General features: G+C 31.7%; 1 protein-coding gene across 1 annotated transcript in view; it reads left to right on the top strand.

Moving 5' to 3' along the window:
* Ts (Thymidylate synthase) overlaps positions 1 to 21660 on the top strand; it is a 44731-nt gene that overhangs the window by 4564 nt on the left and 18507 nt on the right. Inside the window, exons 4-5 of the mRNA XM_085825933.1 lie at positions 17488 to 17658; positions 20782 to 20882. Coding sequence (XP_085682059.1) covers positions 17488 to 17658; positions 20782 to 20882 — 272 coding nt within the window. The remainder of the gene's footprint in view (positions 1 to 17487; positions 17659 to 20781; positions 20883 to 21660) is intronic.

Here is a 21660-nt window from a genome sequence, read left to right as displayed (position 1 = left end):
TGAAATTCCTCGTCATTATAAATACCACGAATACAAATCAAATAGTTTTCTGGTTGCAATTTTCTAATTTCGGCTATGCGTAAGGTATGCTTTACGCATCCGCGCGTTGAAAGAAATGTTTAATAAAGTAAACAAATAAATATTAGGCTTCTTTTTGGTAAATTTTGATACCCTTTAGATCATAATTGCTCATTATTTTATAAATTACGGTTTCATATTTTTAATTTTATAATTTCTGCATGCCATCTTATCAGATTTAAACTGATGATCTATAATCCGGAAAAATCGACAATCCGGAATCGCCGAAGTCCCGACGAGTCCGGATTAAAGACTTTTGACTGTATATGAAATTACCTGATCGTGAAAAGGTATATACCCTTTCCAAGGATGAACATTTCCACGTATAAAATAAATAAAATATCCAAAAACTTTTACCTCTAAATTATCTATTATATTATAAACGTCACCAACGCATTCATACCGCAAACATTACAAATGGTTACAAATACTTAGTGTCAAATATTTAAATTATTTCCATACACGTTTACTTCAACTGAAACATATACCAAATTCCTACAAACATAAAATTCACAAAATAACTGTCATTTAATTAAAATATCACTAAACCATGTACACGTCGACTTATTTTTACTTAAAAAAACATCCCAGAATTGCACAAAAATGGTATTGCGCACACTCTTCATTATATCCATGTACACTGCTTTTTTCTCATAAATTAGAAAAATTTCACGAAAATGCATGAAAATACTCAACGTATTCTACTCAAACCTATTCCAAAATACTACAGACATATAACTCACAAAATCACGATTAAATTAAAATATAATTAAATTAAAAAACACTACTTAAAATATAAATAAGCATATACATTAAATTAATAAAAATTAGATTATAATCCTAATTACTTTAAACTAAATCATTGCTAATAACAATTTTCGGTACTTTTCCATTTTGCCAGCGCAAGCAATAAAGTCACCAAAAATTGTACAACCGATGCAAGCGGAATTTCCTCGCTAGTAACCTTTCACGCTTCATTTTCAAAACATGTCGCAGCCATTTCTTATCAGATTGATTGTTTCTTTCAATACTGGCATACAATTACATATAAGTTTAACCAGATAGTTCAGTTTTATGCCTTAAGACCAGTTGGAGTAATTAAGTCAATTAGGATGCAATCACAGCGCTCACCCGAAGGCGAAAAGGCAAAGTCAAGGAATAAATTCGTCAATTCTAATGAGAATGCACTAGCGAAGTAAAGCACTGCGGTTTCACATAATTTCCGAGTAAGCTATTCGTACGAATTGAAATAATTCTTGCATTTAAATTTGTAATCCGAATTAAGATTTAACTTGAAATTAATGTAGATAATTACTGAGAAAATTAGATTTTTATATCTTAGTTTACGTGAGATGAGATCACTTGGGGTCACGTGATATGAAACGGAAAATCAGGATGTAGTACCATGAAAGCGTAGTATATTCTTAAATTAATGTCTTTACAAATTTATTGTCTTTTTACAAAATTTTAAATGATATTAAAATAATTATGCCTTCAAAATAAAAATTTCTTAGAACTAACATATGTTAACATTTTTTCTGTGTATACTGTGTATTGTCGCCAATAAAGTCTTGGCGAGATTTGCGCCGGCGAAATGGAAAAGTACCCAATTTTCCAATAATATCATATTAATTTATTTACTCCTTACATTTAGAACAATGCATAAAAATAATATCCTCAAATGATTAAAAATACTAACTTACCTAATCTTCAGAATCTTCATTACTTGGCTCACACACTTCCACTATTTCACACAACACACAATGAAGCTTAACACAAAATAATATAGTACTACAGTTTTCCAAATTCCCCCCCCTTTTCCGATTAAAGAACTGTATTTCGTCCATTAATGTCACATGACATATCTCATGATCTCTCATTTCCCTCACACAGAATAATGCGTAATCGGAACTGAGTACTTCTCACATTATTACCAAAGTCTTAGGTAGTAACCTTTATCGCCTCCAAAATGTCGCCAAACTACTAGTTACCATATTCCAAAGATCAGCTGAAAATAATGTTTCTTGACCAACTGGTGAAATGAAAATTTGCTTTAGTTTGGGTATTTGACGTCAGATGATTTTAATTCAGTTACTTAAGACTTCAGTGCGAGAGACAGATTTTTCCCTCCTTTCACTGAGATGCATACTGATAATAAATGAATAAGTCTATATAAAAAAAAGGAACATGTCGACGTATAGCATTAAGAAAAGGAAGAAAGCCTAGATTTGTGGAGATTTTTATATAAAATCCAAGAAGTTTTACATACTAATGTTTTAAATTTTTATATAAAATCTGCGCCTATCTAAGTTTTTTCGCTTAAGTTAGCAAACTTATAAATAATTAGTTATACAGTCGAAAGTCGTTAATTCGGACACCCATAATCCGGACCTCAAAGCTAAAATCTTTCTCGCATGCGCCGCGTTGACGCATGCGCATAGGCGTTTTACGCGTGCGCGCAAGACAATTACGACTGCGCATATGCGTTTGCGCAAGCGCAGAATACGTTTTCGCGTGCGCGTTTAATGTATAACGGACGGTATAAGCTCTAATTATCTATTTCAGTTAATGTTGATGATTGTGTTGTTCCTTAATCTTCGAATTGGATCCGGCTTATTATTTTTTGCAGACTGTAAGTGCAATTTTATAAAAGTAAGCTTGAATTTTCGATTATGTCAAATAGAATTTCCGATGCTGGATCTCCCAAAGGATCTAGAAAACGAAAGTATGTTTCGATGTCCATCAAACAAAAAACGAATTGCTACAAAAAATGGATAAAGCCATATCCTTTGCATAGACTCCAACTACTACGGATTCTCCGTAGTTTCTATGGAAATTCATGAAAAACTACGAGCTACGAAAAGTATGGAAAAAACTACGGATTTTACAGAAACAAGAGCAGGAGAACCAGTACACAAAACGGAACCAACTAATTCATCTGATGATTGGCTGAATACTCGTGGTATCATATATCACGTGTTGAGTGCGTTCCTAGTTTTGAAGAATTAGCCAATCGTAGATCAGTAACTCCAACCGTTAATGACTTATCAATAGTTCCACCCAATTGTCTGTCTCCCAGGTTCCTCGCTGATGCGTGTTTAGGGTGCATTCGGCTGCATTGTGTAGTTTACGGCGAGAGCTTAGCGTGTGTCTTGTGAACTGTGAATTAGGTGAAAGATTTTTAATCATAATGCTGCCTCGAACGAAAAAGCCAAAATTATCAAAGCAGAAGTTTAAAGATTCATATTCTTCAGAATTTCCATGCATTAAAGCGTCCGAAATTTCTGTGAATCACGCACACTGCAGTGTATGCAACAAAGACTTCTCAGTTGCTCATGGCGGAAAAGATGACTGTAAATGGCATGTGTTTTCTCAAAAGCATATAGAACTTGGCACCGTAAAATCTAAAGAAATAACAAATTTCTTAATAAAAGATGATGAAACAGATCCTATAAAAGCCGAATGCTATTTTGTTCGTTTTTTAATTGAACATAATCTACCGCTTTCTGTTTCGGATCATTCCAAAGAGCTTTTCAAAGCAATGTTTCCGGATTCTGCCATAGCAAAAAAATTTAGCTGCGGTCATACCAAAACTGCTGCTATTGTGAAAACGCTTGCAGAAAATACTGTTGCTGATATTATAAAATCAGTGTGCAGTACATCATTTTCTCTAAGTACTGATGGAAGTAATGATAACAATGATAACAAATTGTACCCATTGGTTATAACATACTACAGTAAAGAAAAGGGAGTGATAATTACTTCATTGATTTCTATTTTAGAATGCACGAATAATACAGGAGAAGGTATTTTTAATTGTATAAATGAAAACTTTAAAAACAAAGGTTTAGAATGGAAAAATTGCTTATCATTTTCTTCAGATAATGCTAGTAATATGATTGGAAAGTTTAAAGGTGTAGCATCATTTATCAAAATGCATCAACCAAGTATAATCACCCGAGGTTGTCCGTGCTATCTCTTGCATATAGCTGCAAAAAAAGCTACTGAAAAATTAATTGGCTCAGAAATTGAAATGTTGATAATAGATATATATTTTTACTTGGAGAAAAGTTCGAAACGGAAGCATAGCTTCAAAGTTGCTCAACAAATTTTGGGACAGAATGCAAAATCTCATAAAATTTTGAAATATTGCAGTACGAGATGGTTGTCTCTTTTAGAATCTATAACAAGGATTTTGGAACAGTGGGATGCTGTGATAAATTTTTTTGGAGATAAACCAGATAACAGTGAGAATGAAGGAAAGAGATTGCAAAACATTAAAAAAATTTTACAGTCACCGACCACCAAATTGTACTTGTTATTTTTGAAAAATACTTTCCCTTTGTTTATAACAGTAAATATTAATTTGCAACAACAAGCTCCTTATATACATAAATTGAGAAGAGAACTTTTTGAACTTTTAATGAATTTATTTGTTAGATTCGTAAAACCATCAGTAATTTCTAAAGAAAATGAAGATGTTACTCTAACGTCTATTCCATTTCAGAAGTATAGTAAACAAAAAGAAAATGAAAATTTAGTGATTGGTGTGGAAACAAGACTATATTTAAAAAATGCCAAGTTGAATGAAAGTGAAGTGAAATCATTTTTCAATTCTGTGCGAGCTTTTTTTGTAACTGCATGTTCATATATAATTGATAAATTTCCACTGAGTGATCCATTTCTAAAACATGCTGAAGTTGCTGACATCAACTTGAGAACTGAAGTCTCATTTTCATCTGTTCTTTACTTGATGAATACTTTTCCATCCATTATTGATGAAAAATGTCTTAATCAAGTAGAAATTGAATTTTCCATGTATCAAGTAGATGATTTGAAAGAAATTGTAGATTTGCGTATTGATATAGCATGGGGAGAAATTGCCAAATTAAAAAATATGAATGGGTGTATTAAATACAAAGTATTGCCTTCTGTAATGCTTGCTGTCTTAATAATACCTCATTCAAATGCAGCTTGCGAAATAATTTTTTCTATTGTTAAAAAAAATCAGACGGAATTTCGACCAAATTTAGGTCTTAAAACTCTTGAAGCAGTTTTGATTGAAAAAATAAATATGCAGGCAAATGAAGAACTGTGTTATAAAAAAACATTCTCAAAATCAGAACTTAAGCTTGCTAAGCATGCTACTAATAAATCTTTGCATTCATAAATTATGCATATTTTGTTTAATACTTATATGTATCATTCTTGGTTATTTAAATTTTATTTCCCTGTAGAAATCATATCCAGAATAAAGATATGATTTATAGCTTCTGATTTTTTCTATGATTAGTAGTGATTTGAAGTACTTTTTATTAGTGAATGCTTGAGGAGTTAAAAGAAAATTTCTAATTAAATGTGCATATAATTTACAAGGTATATTTTTAATTATTCAGTTTTATATGTATATGGATTTTAAATGTAATAAAATTGATTACAATTAATTATTAATTTAAAATTAATGAATGGTTAATTACAACATACGCTACGCGCACATTTTCAAAGTTGTAAAAATGTCGTTCGCGCGTTGACTACTGACAAGGTTTGCTGAAGGTTGGAGTCTATGCCTTTGTTTATCTAACCGTTCGGAAATCATTTTATCAATTTCATGCTGCTCTGCGTGGGGGGGGGGGAGGTCGCCGCGCGCTATGAACTGGAAGTTGATCTGTCAGCACTATCGTTATCTTCAGGGCAGATGTTTTTATTTTATTCGGCTTATAATTCCTTACTAAATGTAGTATTTAATTTCGATGTACTCTGTCTTTGATATAATTTAAATCAAATTCCTTGTCATTATAAATATCACGAATACAAATCAAATAGTTTTTTGGTTGCAATTTTCTAATTTCGGCTATGCGTAAGTTATGCTTTACGCATGCGCGCGTTGAAAGAAATGTTTAATAAAGTAAACAAATAAATATGAAGCTTCTTTTTTTGTAAATTTTGATACCCTTTGGATCATAATTGCTCATTATTTTATAGATTACTTTTTCATATTTTTAATTTTATAATTTCTGCATGCCATCTTACCAGATTTAAACTGATGATCTATAATCTGGAAAAATCGATAATCCGGAATCGCCGAAATCCCAACGAGTCCGGATTAAAGACTTTTGACTGTATTATAAACTGACAGACAAGATAATTGATAAACATGCAGAAAAGCTATTACATTTACTCTGTCTGTAGTACTCTGTGATTTACTCAGCTTACGAATATGATTTATGCAATAATATACAAGTAATAAATAAGAACTTTTATAATGTAAATTATACATTTATTAAATATAAAACATATTTGTCATAAACTTCATAAAGAAAACTATTTGAACATACAATGTTTGTAGAAAATATGTATGGTAAAGTTTTTTTCTGTCTTTTTAAAAAACATTTTGATACACTAAACTATTTGAATACATGATTTGTATAAAAAAAAAATAGGAATGCTAAAGTTTTTTACTGTTTCATTTTAATTTTCCTCAGTCCGTACTGCTCTTCTTCTCTGATTTTTTCCTCCCTCGATAAGTGTAATGATAACATTGGTGACCAAAATTCATCATAAAGAAAAAATTCTTCTTTTAAAATTTGCGTCTCCTAACCTTCATTTCCGCAAAATTATTTATCAATACTTGGACGTCCATTTTCTTAGCCATCTCAGCTTCAACGCTCAATAGTGAAAGGTTTGACAACCAATCTTGTGTCATACTGTTTCTTAAATATGTTTTTATTAGTTTCAGTAGTAAAAATGACCTCTCACTCGTGGCTGTGTTTACATGTAATGATAAATACAATATAAGTGAATTGCACACTCCCGAATAACTGCTTGTCATGTCATAATATTTTACCACTGCTAATTTAGCTAAATACTTAAAGGATTTCAAATTTTGGATTTCTGTTCTGAAAGTATTTATAAATAATAAAAGTTGTACTTCCAGTGCAAGTCTTCTTTATATGTTTTCTGTATTTTTGAAACATTATTAATAATTTCCGTATTTGTTAACAATGACAGTGTTTTAGGTTCTTTATCTCTCTTTCATTTTTCAAATTTAGTTTCTATGCCCCATTTATTTGCAATAAAATCAGCTTCTTTCATAATGTCTTCAAACTTGTTTCTCATATCTTACATATTAATAGAAACGCTTTTTAGATGTTGATGAGCTCTATTCAAGTCGATTGATTTTCGATTGTCAAGCTGATTGATCGATCCTGCACTGTAGCGCAGGACGTGTTTAAAAAATTTTGTTTTTAATTTTGGCCTGTTATGATGTTTCTTAATGTATGGAAACATAGATTGTATTTATATTTCATATTTACCATAAAAATATTTCGTGTTAATATAACAATACGTTATTAATATTAGTGTGTGTGTGTGATTATGGCAAAGCCTCGAGGGCTATCTGCCTAAGGGGAGGGATGCGTTCGTGGAGGACTTTCTAAGAGAAACTGGATCGTATACACGTTACACATGGGGAAAACCACGAAAACGCCCATGCAGCCAGCCCGTTCGCGGGATTCGGACCTCGGACCGAACTACCAGTGTTCAGCGACTTTACCGCTCGGCCGCTGGTGGGCCCTATTAATATTAGTAGACATTTGCATTGTTAATGGTGATAATTTTGGATTTTTCAGATAAATGGATTAAAAGTTTAGCTGAATTGAATTTTTAGCAAGTTTTAAATTATAAGAATTTAGTTTATGATTAATTTACAAATCAATAACTTACCTTTATAATGAAGAATTATATTTGAGATTACTTTGAAATTTAATTTTAAAGAAAAACTTCTGTTTGTTCTCGCCATAGACTAGAGAAATGGCATTAGAATAAGAGCAAGTTTAAGTTCAGTTTACTGTTCTGAGTCATCAGCCAATTTACAAGTATACTTGAGGGGTAGCGTTTCCCACTTCAATGCAGCTGTTTAACGAAGAAAGGGACCCCGCCTCCACTATAAATTTCCAGTGTCTCCCCAAGTTGAGTCGCAGTAAAACTTTCATCCAAGACTACTGTAAAAATGTCCATTTCCCTTTTAAAACAGTTTCAGTTTTTTTTTTTTTTTTTTTTTTTTTTTTTTTTCCCCTTCAGTTAAATTGTACTATTATTATTGTCATATTCCAATGATACATAATACATCATCTGCAATATCTTTCTACATTCCTCTGTACGATAAACGCATTTCAGTTAATGTATAATTATTAAATATTTAACAGTAAAAATTATGGATATTCGAATATTTTTAGGAAATTCTTCACAAGTTTACGATGAAATCATAAACAGGTAGAAACAAATTTTATTGATATGTATCCAAAGAGCTTTGAAAATGATTGTGTAATACGAAATGGAAATTTTAAAATTAAACACAAAATATTTATGGTATGAGGATTTATCTAAATTTAAATACCCACTGTAGCAAAATATGACAATTTCCTTCCAAGTTTCAAGGTCCCAGAAATGTTTAATAATTTAGAGTTAAGCTTATTGATACTAACATATATTTGAAGATGAGTACTCACACTCTGTGGCATGGATTCTAAAAGTAGTACACATAAATACTTGTTTAGGAACCAAGTATAAAGTTTTTCATAATTAGTAAGAATAAAATTGTATGAAACAAGTTTTGCGTACTTCGTAGAGAAATGCGGAAAACTTCATTTATGAAAATAGATTTGTTGTACCCTAGGTAGATCAGAAAGCAAAAACCAGTTAGGAAAAGCGGATATATTTTAGGAGCATTAATATTTATGATTATTGTTAAGTTTTATTTGCGTCTTAGAAAGCTATTTATGTGTCAGAAATTAATGACCTCAGATTTCCAGTCTTTACATTGCTTATAAATTAAGCAGTATCAATTTTTTTATCTTAATCATTAATTTATTAATGACAAAAATATAAAAAATAAATATAATGTATGGGAACATATATTACCGGAAGCTATTTATGTCTTAGGAAAGTTATGCAGTGATGCCGAAATGAAAGAGAATCAGTATTCTCTTCAAAGGGATTTTATAAGTGAAAATCACATCATTTACTATTAAAACATGTTAATTAAATTTTTTAATTTGCAAAAATTATTGAAATATTGCAATAACGGGGGAGCATTCTTTTCTGAAATATTCCATTCGTTTGTGTAGTGAAAATAGTAATGTAATTCGTGTTCTTTCAGATGTTGAAATGCAACTTCAAACTATTAGAGCAACGCTGCCATTGATATGTTTAATATTTTCAGTAATTAATTTATCGAAATTTACGAAGTAGTACATACTTTTAGTTGTGTGATACCATTTTTATTTTCATTATTATACTATTCTTGATGATTTCACGTACTGAATGCTATGGAAAGTAAATTAAAAGCAAAAGTGAAGTAAATTGTAAAGTTTCATTTCAAATAACGATTAGAAAGTACTCCATGAAGGTGTTCTTCCTCTTAGGCAAATAGTCCTCAAGTGCTTTATAATTATATAATAATTCAATTCAATTCCTTTTAAATAACGTACAAATTATTGCGCATTACTCAATTATACGCTTAAATGTTTCACGTTGTTAAAAAAAATTGTAATTTATTATATTTTTTCAAACGAAGAGAGATTAATATATTACTTTCAAAACAAATTTAATGTCTTCAGAATTATCTTTTACAGATAAATGTGAATTTTTGGTAGATGGGTAATTTACAGGTTAAGAAACACTACACTCTTCTCTTTTCTAAAGCAAATCAAGTAAATCCTCAAACGAGTTCTGTGCTTTCAGACTTAATTCTCGATTAGGGATTTTAAAGAATTCCTAACCTGCATTTTATCTACAAATGTGAGAATATTGTAAAAATTTTGATATGAAAAATTGGATAAATATTTATTTACTCATTATTTCAAGTAAAAATATTCATCCATTCCATTTCCTACCCGCATTAGTGACAAAGTAATGAATTTCGATAAATTTAATGAAAAAAATTTAATTAAATGTACGCCGGAAATTAACTGAAATATTTGGCCGCTTAATGTTTGAGCATCTGTGTGTTCGTAGCCTGTCGTAAAACTTCCCTCCCTTCTTTTTTCGGACCTTGAATTCATTCAAAGGCCGAACAGGGAATCTCTCCTTTCCAAATGTGGTCCCATAAATTCTTTGCATTTCCTGCACTAGAACTGCATTTCGACATGGGGGTGGGGCAAAGTCCTTTTATGCCACAACTGCTCAACTTACGTCAATGATTTTGTGTCCTTAAGAAAGAAAAGCATGTATTCTGGAGTTAGCAATTAATACTTACAAATGATTCCCCCCTGCTTATTAGTGTAAAAAAGAGAGGGAAAAAAATCGATCTGCCTTTAATTTTGCCATTTTGTAATGTCAATCGTGCTTCTAAATCCAAAATGTTTCTGTCCCTTACCTTGCCCCTTGGTGCGACTGCACAGGTTGCAAGTACCATCGTTTTTTACATTGTGAGAACTATACATTCAAACATGCGGATTCTTCCTTATTTAATTTCTTTAAAAAAATACAGGATGAGGTTATTTGGTGGCAACAATTTGAAAAGTTATGCGTCGTTTATAGCGAACCAACAAAATACATGTTATATTAAATTCTAAGAATCATTCACATTAATAAATTCAATTTCAAATTGAATATTAGGACTGATTTTTGGACTTGCGTTTAATGGAAAAGCTAGTAAGAGATTCAATATATGAACAAAATTAAACGCTACTAGAATGACATATTATGAAAATTACGAACTGCAAATAATATACCACGATTTCTCTTAACTTGCAAAGTTCATTCCAAAGTACCAGAATCCTGCCTAGTTACTTCTTTGATTTATACTTAGAAAATATGCCTACTGATTATTCGATCATAATGCGAATTATACAGAAACATATTAATATATAAAATAAGTACTTTATAATAAATAGTTACAATTAATTTCCACTTCCATCGCTTTTTGGTTTGGGATTGCAAAAGGAGAAACCTTACCTTTAGGGGGTCGCCTTTAATAATTTTCAGGTTTGAGACTCAGGAATACAAAGAAACTTTTCCTATTTTCCGCTCACTGCTTCCCTAAACTGGAGTAGGTCATAAAGTTATTATTTCATAGTCAAATGCTGGAATTTTAACTTTTGCAAACACTTGAATTTAGCTGTTTCAGGTGCTTCCAAGGGCCTCCTATCTGCGTCATACAGAGAATTGCGTTACTGCACCGTATAGGTAGGGGGCCTTAAAAATTTAATAGAAAATGAATTCTATTATCTACATATACTTAAAGATTCTAAAGTTAAAAGTAAATTGGAGTCAAATCAAGGCTATTTCTCAACTATATTAATATTAACAATTGTGTAAAAGGGGTTTAACACAAAATCAAAACATATCAAAATTAAAACAAGAATTCATAGTAGTACAAATTCTAAAAATAAAAATGAAAAGCAAAAAGGGGAAAAAAATACAAGATAAAAATTATAATTAATCTTCTTTTATTGAAATTCTAATTCCGAACTCAGCAAGCTTCTATATATGTGTAATTAAAGCTTCTATATATATATAATGGAATCCATCTTTTAAGTTTAAACATGTAAATGTAGTTCAGCAGGACATTTAAGGGCTCCCTAAGCCTTCGGGCCCCTATGCAACGGCATTCCTTGCATACCCTTATTTATGCCACTGTACACAGCGTTCTGTTTCAACTTTAAAAAACATCTACGAATTGCACAGTCTAGACACAAAACAACAAAATAAACTAAAATAAATTTCAAACAATTCAAAAAAACAACAATAACGACAGAAATTCATACTAAAGAACCAATGGACATAACATTGTACAAAATAAGAACAAGGATAAAATAAAATGCACTTACCATGAATTAATGCTTTTTCGAATAGCAGAAATATAAATTTCATACCGCCTTTAACATGCCGCCACGTAATCACTATCGTATTTACATGACAGCCAGACACACTATCCAGAAAATTCATACTATGGTTCGCAAATAAATAAAATCACAAATCCCTACTTCTATCATACACTGCCATTAAAAATAATCTCCCAGATCCTCTTTCCACACTTCCAAATACCCACTATCCCTCAACAGGATAGCCACAATGATATTTCCTTTCGCCGAACTTCAATTCAACAACTACCATTTTATCTTTTCCTCCCATCTTCTCAGACACAGAGGCGAATCAACGAGCTCCAGCGAAAGATTTTTCAACGTCAACAGGGTTGTCATAGAACACGCAATCGCGCTAAAAACCAGCGCAGAACACATATCGCCACATTTGGTGAAATTAGGGCGTATATCAGAGTTGTACCAAATTGATTTATTATCATAATTTTAGATGACAATAACCAATAATAAAAATAAAAGCATTATTTAATTATTTAAAATGCACATGCACATTCCGTGTTACAAATTAGCATTCACCCCTCTCTCCATATTGTCTTCCTTTCATCCCGAACTGACGTCTACGAAAACTTCTTGAATTATACGAAAATATTTCTTTCTTTTCGTTGTTAAAAAATTCAGAAAAAATAACATGGAAAATCAGAAAAAATAATAAATAAGAGAAGAATAATATAAATCTGCAAAAGTGAACAACGACAGTGATAATTCAACAAAATAACGCAAGAGGAACGGTTGCGACCTTCAAACAAGCGAATAGGATGAATCCGTTGGGTGACCAGGTTTGAACTATTATCGCCAAAGTTGGCGATGTTTACATTTACCGAGTTCTCTGCGGAAGTGCTTCCATTTAACTGAATTGTTGTTAGTTTACAAGGTTCAAACCGTGATTATAACAGGACATAAAAAATGCTCTAGGACTGAAATCTAGGGATATACCCAAAATTCTTTCTTGCACACCGCTTTGTTATTGACAACAATGTAGCTTAGAGTTTCAACTGGCGATGCTACATTTCCACCAAAGCTTTTGCAAAAACTGCAGTTCATGCATAAGATCTATACTATTTATATCGCTTTGAATTTTATCAGTTGATGCTTTTTGCAGTTTTTGGTATAAGTTGAGCCGATCTTTTAAATTATATGTGATTGAAAATACGTGATACTGATGCGTATTTTTTGTAAGGGTAGACACCAGCGCCGTAGACGCGATCGACAAATTGCTCAGACCTTATTTTGTGCCTATTATTGCAATCATAGTAATTTGCATGACATTTATCTTTTTGGTGATTAATTATTGTTATTTCTACATGAAAAAGGTAATTGCAGTTACATATTGCTTTATTTTAAGCCTAGCATGTATATTTATCAATTTGTTTAATCTAGAGAATAAGTTCATTTGGTTATATAGTAGAATGTTCAAAATTTGGATATTTAATATCTGGTATGGTCTAAAATCATATCTGGTTGGTCCTTTAGGTCACTAGTAACTTTTTTTTTATATACACGTAAACATTTTACACTTGGGGGATTCGATATTTTTTCATAATAAAACATGTCAAAACTCCTGATTCTGAAATTCAATTTGTCACTGATACCAACCTGGCGAATCATTATTTATTACTTTTTGCTTTCATTGCTCCATGTCTGTCAACACACTGCAGCTTGAGAAATGATACACGTGAGTGATATCTAAACATTGTTAGTCCAAAGGGGCTTTGTTCCTAAAGGACTATTGTTTTCGTTTCGTGATTTTGTGTTGAATCACTATAAATGGCAAATCGCTTTTCAAACTGTTGCCGCCAAATGTTGCATTATATTTGAAGAAATTAAATAATGAAAAATCTGCATAAATGTATGTATATTTCTTGCATTGTGATAAAACAACGGTACATAGAGCCATCAAATTTTAAATAACGTAATCCTCCGGCTCTATTCTTATATGCCCCCGATATGTGTTCTGCGTTTGTTTTTGGCGCGATTGCGTGTTGCATGGCAACCCTTTTGATGTTGAAAACTCTTTTGCTGGAGTGGTTTAATTGCTTGTTGGTTCGTGTCGTGCGTGTTTTGAAATGGCCTATGTTGCAACGATAGACGTGGTGGCAAAATTTCAGTCGCGTATTTTAGATTGTGTGAAAAGTAAATTTAGTATTAAAAGGTATAATGTTGAAGTTGTTAACGAGTCTTTTGTTCACGGGTGGGTTTATGAGGATCAAAGTGTATTTTTGGAATTTTTGTGGGATTCTTAAAACGGAGTCCGAAATGCTGAGCTGCTATGAAAACTCAGACGAAGAAGGGCATTTCTGATAGTTCTTGTGTGGATTTGAAGTCCAATGGTTGCTGGTAAAGTATGTGGCTGTCAGCAGAGTTTAAGATTTGGATCGTGGTTTTCTTGTAGTACTTAAGTTAACTTTGGAGGAAGCTTTTATCGTTTCTTTTGAAATTTTGAATTGCAGAAAGACATGTGATATAGCAAAATCGTGGCACTTTTGTTCACAGACATTATGTGACTGGCGAAATTTTATTAATGAATGTATTATGGTAAATGCATTTTATTTTATATATATATATATATATTTTTTTAGATAGTCATATTTATTGTTTTTTTACTATGAATTTCTATTGTTATTGTTGTTTTTTGAATTGTTTGTAATTTTACTTATTTTAGTTTACTTTGTTGATTTATACGCATTGCATAGAGTGTGCAATTCGTAGATGTTTTTTTTAAGTTTAAACGGGTTGCTGTGTACATGGTATTCTTTGAAATTATTGTTGTTATGTTAATTTATTAAAGCAAGGTGTGCGTAGTCCTTAGATTTTTTCGTTGCCTAGATTGTGCAATTCGTAGATGTTTTTTCAAGTTAAAACATATCGCTGTGTGCATGGGTTCTTGTCAAATTTTTTGGTTAGAAACTTTATGTTTTTGCCATCTAAATTTTTTGTTTTTTTGTTTCGGATATTTAGCTTAAATTGTGTGTTCAAAACATGGTTTTTGCATGTGCGAAAACTGTGTGTTTGGAGACATTTTAGGCTTAAAGTTCGAAATGTAGACAATAATTTTAGATAGTAATATGGCAGCATGGAGTTTCTCGCCAAAAATGTTTGGTGTCCTGAGGGTGCATATAAGAGTAGTTCCAATCCTCCTACAAATATAGGCATGTGGAAGACCAAATTTGAAATTTGTTTTATTATCGATTTCATATTTTGTAAAACTTTAAGGATTTTTTGAGTAACAAACTCAATAATTTAAAAGCAAGGAATGGCAACACTCTACAGGCGAAAAAAAACCTTTTTATCTCCAGCGTGTGGAACTGTGTATCGGAAATTCTAAAGATACGCTCATTTTAAAATTATTTTGCGACATTGTATTGAACTGAATTTTATGGTTTAAGTGCAAAGAACAAGATATTGAATAAATAGAGGTAACACAGAAAACATAAAAAAGCCCCTTTGGACATAATTTAAAATCTGCTGCCTTTCAGTTTTTTTTTTTTTTTTTTTTTTTTTAATTTTTTAATTTTTATAACTGATTGCCAGAGAGTGCAATAACCTTTTATGTTACTTGGCGATGATCACAGGCTTAAATACATGCTTAAATGCCTGTAGTCTTCAGCTGTAGAATGTCAAGTGCGTCGACAAGGAAAAATTTTTAAAAATCTTTTTCCACATGCAAAAAAAAAAAAAAAAAAAAAAAAAAAAATCAGATTTATAAATGATATTCATAGGCCAAAAGATTACATTTAGTGCTGTATGAAATCTAGAATAACTGGTTTGTTTTTCACTTTAATCCAAAACTGGTGCCAGAGCTGGTATGACCACATTTGGCGGCAGAATTTAGATGAGGCAAACTTTTTTTAATTTAGAGAAGCACCGAGCAACAAAATTAAGGGATGGCAAAGTTTTTAGAATTTAGGGAGGTGCTTGGCAGCAAAATTTTGGACCCTCAGAGATGACATTGTGCTACAAAATGTTTAGCGCCAGCTCTAGATAAGCCTTAAGTATATGTGGGAATTTATTTTTTCATGACTAAGAAAAATCTTAAGCCTGTGCAAAAAAAAGTTGTAAATAAAATAAATTAATATAATTCAGGCTTAACTTTGTCAGCATGCAGTTTGAAGCAAGATGAAATTTATCAGAACAACATGTTTTTAGTTGCCAATAGCAGTCCCTCGCCAAGCCTAATCGCCGCCGTCGTGCAAATGTCTAGCGAGCGCCTTTATGCAGTGACTATATTAAGGCGACATTGCTTATGGTTAACATTTAAAATGAAGCATTATTAGCATAATAATATGAAAAACCAAGAAAATTACATTTTGTCTTTTATCTAAATATGCAAACATTTTGAGCTTTGTTAAAACCCACACTCAAACATATTTATTGAAAAATTATACATATGTTTATTAAAATTATACATATTATTATTTATAAAAAGCCGCCCAACCGGTATAGTGGTTAGCGTTGCTGACTGCCGTGCCAAAAGGCCCATGTTCAAATCTCGGAGAAGGCATGGATGTTTGTAAATGTATTATGTCCGTTCTGTACGAGGGCATTTTAAATATGTGAGGCAAAAGTCCTCTCGAAAGGTCGGTGGTAGGGAAAGAGGGGTCAGAGATGCTCGGACCAACCCCCCTCCCAGGATGTTCTCCATCAAAATTGGGGCATGAGTAAATTGTGGTATTGAAGTATGCTAAATCGCACTGTCACCTGTAAAGTGCACAAGGCTGTTGCCAACGACAGGCGTATGTTGCCACGGGGAATTTCATGGGCTTGGGCTGACGAAAGGTTAGTATTAGTCAACAGCAACATGTTATGAAAACGTAACTCTGCAAACGAAGCGAAATAATACACTAAGCGCATTGGATACCAAATATATTGCTGAACACTATTTATTATCTTAAAATTAAAAACAAATTAATTTAGATATCTAATAAATTGTTGTTAGTTTACAAGGTTCAAACCGCGATTATAACAGGACATAAAAAATGCTCTAGGACTGAAATCTAGGGATATACCCAAAATTCTTTCTTGCACACCACTATGTTATTGACAACAATGTAGCTTAGAGTTTCAACTGGCGATGCTACATTTCCTCCAAAGCTTTTGCAAAAACTGCAGTTCATGCATAAGATCTATACTATTTATATCGCTTTGAATTTTATCAGTTGATGCTTTTTGCAGTTTTTGGTATAAGTTGAGCTGATCTTTTAAATTATATGTGATTGAAAATACGTGATACTGATGCGTATTTTTTGTAAGGGTAGACACCAGCGCCGTAGACGCGATCGACAAATTGCTCAGACCTTATTCTGTGCCTATTATTGCAATCATAGTAATTTGCATGAGATTTATCTTTTTGGTGATTAATTATTGTTATTTCTACATGAAAAAGGTAATTGCAGTTACATATTGCTTTATTTTAAGCCTAGCATGTATATTGATATTATGATAAACTGTAATATTGTATGATTATTACTATAAGTTTTAATGTTTAAAATGCTTCATACCATGCATTTTAAATATATGTATGTGTATTTAGGTGATTTGGGTCCTGTTTATGGTTTTCAGTGGCGGCATTTTGGGGCAAAATATGTAGATATGAGTAAAGACTATACTGGAGAAGGTGTAGACCAGTTAACATATATAATCAAGCTGATAAAAGAAAATCCTAATGATAGGCGAATTATAATGGCAGCTTGGAATCCTGTTGGTAAGTATTTAAACTAGCTTTCATTAAAGTGTTATTAATTACACTTTATAAACATGTGTGATTTCTTCAGGATCAGTGTTGAAACTGCTTTAATTCTTCTTATATTCTGAAAATTATACTCTACTTAAATGTTTAATTTCTCAATTCTGTATTCCAAAATGCTATGTTTTTAAAAATGTGTCAATTATTAATCCTAGGGAGAGGGTATCTGTCAGGAATAGTTATAGCATTAAGTCTTCGATAGTCTCCACAGGGACGAAAATTTCCGTCTCTTTTAGAGACTAAGTGGAGAGGACTAGCCCATGGAGATGTAGACTGTCTTATTATATTGTTGTTCAACATATACTGGAATTCTTGTTTGGCAATCTGCATTTTTTTACTATCTAGCTGTCTTGGTGTGAAATACACCGGATGACCTTCGGTTAAACTGTGGTGTTTAATATTGTGCTTAACATTTGCTATCAAAAGATTAGCTTTTGTAATATTCGGATACTTGGATAACAGATCATGACGTTTTAACTTCTCATGTACTAAACTTACATCATTCATTTTGGAGATGGATGTAATCGCACATTGAGTAGTAAGGTTAGTTACACCATTGATTAATCTTTTGTTTAAATGAATTAATAACTTGAAATGGTCTAAAAAGTCTGCTCCGATTATGCCTTTATTAATTTTGGCAATAATGAATGGCCATCGAAAAGCTCTACGAAGGCAAAGATCAAGCATTAAAAATTTTACCTCCATAAGTGGGAATTCCCATTGGCGGCGTATAATTTGAAGTCGCTTTGAAGTTTGTCTCTTTCGGTAGCAAGCACAAACTTTGAAGTTTATCTTTTTTTGTAGGTAATAAACAAGCATCTGTGTTGGAATCAATTAGAAAATGAAAACCCGTGTGTTTGTCAGTCACAAATATTCGGTGTTTGCGGCCATCCTGAACATAACCTGCAGCAAAATCAGCCGCTAATTCTGCTGCTAGTTTACATTTTCCGACTTCTTTTGACCCCAAGTGCAGTTAGGTTGACACTTTTCAGGATTGCATTTTGAGTCAAACATGTAATGGTAATAACAATACTTTCCATTTGGATTAAATATTTTGCATTTATTACTTCTACTTCGCTCTCTGTATCGCTACTACGATTCCGAGACTGAGATTGGCGAGAAAAACTTATTGTTTTTCCAGAGAAGAAATTTTTATCAGTAACTCATCAACCGAATTTAAATTTTTGCCAGCGGAATAAATTTCACGTTTTGAATTCATTTCCATTATTTTGTTGGCCATTAAAGCTATTTTGTCTAACCCTTCATCGGAAACCAGTAAAATATTTTTTATCTAGTCAGGCATTTTTTCTAACCGCAGTGTTTTCAGTACAGTCAAAAGTCGTTAATCGATTCCGGATTATCGATTTTTCCGGATTATAGATCATCAGTTTAAATCTCGTAAGATGGCATGCAGAAATTCTAAAATTAAAAATATGAAACCATAATTTATGAAATAAAGAACAATTATGATCTAAAGGGTATCAAAATTTACAAAAAAAAAAAAAAAAGCTTAGTATTTATTTGTTTACTTTATTAAACATTTCTTTTATTGTAAGTTGTTTAAGTTGCTTCGTTTTATGTGATAATACTTTCTCTTTAATTCCATAAAAAGACAATTTCTTGTTCAGTTACAAAGTTCCGCTGTTCAAGTCCCATTAATTGCTGTGCCGAGAATACCGACTAACTTGTCAATCGAAATTTTTTCGTTTTCACTAACCTCTCTGTCACATTCTTCATGTCTTTATCCATTTTTTGCAGCAATTCCACTTTTTGTTTGTTGGACATCGAAACATACTTTCGTTTTGTAGATCCTTTGGAAGTTCCAGCATCGGAAATTCTATTTGACATAATCGAAAGTTCAAGTTTACTTTTATAAAATTGCTCTTACAGTCTGTAAAAAATAATAAGCGGGATCCAATTCGAAGATTAAGGAACAATGCAATCATTAACATTAACTGAAATAGACTTCATACTATATTTAGCAGATATAATTCATTCTCTCTGTACTTTGAAATTTGCTTTGCACTATGTATGGTATTTGTGCTGCAATGACACATTATTTGTTAAGTGTAAAAATACTGCATATGTTGGTTAATTATGCATATTTGCAAGTTCTTAAAATAGAATTTGAAATTAGTTTGCAATTGGCAATTTATTACTGTGAACAGTGAAAGGAAAAATAATAAACATTATTATTAGTTTTAAAGAAAATCATTTTATATAATTAATCTTTCAAAATATATAATATTTAAATTTACTTCTACATTATTTAGATATTTACACATTATCTGACTGACCATGAATGTTGGGTACTACTGAATCATGAAAGTTGGCAGAGATTTTGCTAAATTTGCACTAATCATTTCTGTAGAATTTTGTCTGAAACTCTTATGATAAAACATTCACCAGGCTCTATGCACAGTCCACCAAATAGCCACTGCTGTGAAAGTATTTAACATGCTTTGCTTTTATGCTTGAAGAAAAGGCTATCATTAGTTAAATCCTGTCATTTACCGGAAAGTCTATTTTGAGCATTATGAGTATCAACTTACTGCAGGTAATTGTTCCTTTTTGTGAATGCCCTTGAACAGTGTTGCATTCTGAACTAAACTTGTCACAGTTTTTCATGTATTGCCATTGCTTATCCATGGTTACATCAGACGAATTCACAGATGTTAAGAGTGTATTGCGATGTCACACTTTGGCATAATCGGGACTGATTGGTGCTGCTTGGTACCAGTTTCATAATGGGATAATACACAAGTTCCATTTGTTTTATTAATGTTATTTATGATGGTTTAATCAAAACATACAGTGCTGAGATTATGAAATAAGTGTATATAATCTGACAATAAATATACTAGTCTCAATTAGTATTTCCAAATTTCATATTCCTCTCTCTCTCTCTTTTTATGGTGAACAAATGAAAACCAACAGAAATATTCATGTATTTTTGTGAAGAATCTATCGGATTAACCAGTATTAAGCAAATATTGCTGAGCTAGTAATAAATTCTAATGCTTATACCTTCAATTTATTATTTGAAAGAGTTCTTCCCAAATTTAATGTTTATATTTGTAGATATACCAAAAATGGCTCTTCCACCTTGTCATTGTTTTGCACAGTTTTATGTATGTGATGGAGAACTCTCTTGCCAGCTATATCAAAGATCAGCAGATATGGTAAGATAGTTAATTTCTTATAAATTTAGGTTGCATTAAAAAAATGAGTGGAAATTTGATATTGCATTCAAAGGTCTTTAAAAAAGTATTGCATTTAAAGTAAATATTTGGCCCATTTTTTAAACATTTTATTTTTCCCTGAATGTGTAATAATAATTAGTGTTATAATATTTATAGTGATAGGTTTTCGAAAAGCTTACAAGGAGAGAGTGTGTTACGAGTGTGAGAGAAAGACTTTTTCTTAATTAAACAGCAGAACACACTAATCTGCATATTTACGCAGCCAAACATGCATGTGTGCATACTTTTTTTAATTTAATTTTTTATTTTTTTTAATGACAGCTGTTATTTCAGAAACGGTATTTTCTGATTATCAGCAGTCCAACTCAAAAGTCAATTAATTTTTTCCCAGGCTAATGCTCAAAAGGCAACAGTAATTTTCAAAATGATGGAGCACTAAAAATTCCATTAAATAGCAAAACAGCTAGAAACTTCGGTACTATCACATGTCTACCCAACTGTCCTGCAAAGTCATCAAATTTTGCAGATTAATTTTTTGCTAACCTAACATATGAAACACAAAACCCATTTTTAAAAATTTCGGCATGCCGAAAATTACATAATAAAGCAATGAATTGATGAAATTAAAAATGCACGAAACATACATAATAAACCAGTAAAAATTGCATCATGTTATCATCCATAAGGAAACACTCAAAATTTAGTAAAGCAATAACTAAATTTAAAATGCAGTAAACACCCATAATAATAAAAAAAA

This window comes from Stegodyphus dumicola, chromosome 10 (genome assembly GCF_044657685.1).
Source record: "Stegodyphus dumicola isolate Sdum_Otavi_A_Nest chromosome 10, ASM4465768v1".
Taxonomy (NCBI): domain Eukaryota; kingdom Metazoa; phylum Arthropoda; class Arachnida; order Araneae; family Eresidae; genus Stegodyphus; species Stegodyphus dumicola.
The sequence above is the reverse complement of the archived record's forward strand: the minus strand, read 5'-3'. Positions and strand labels throughout refer to the sequence as shown.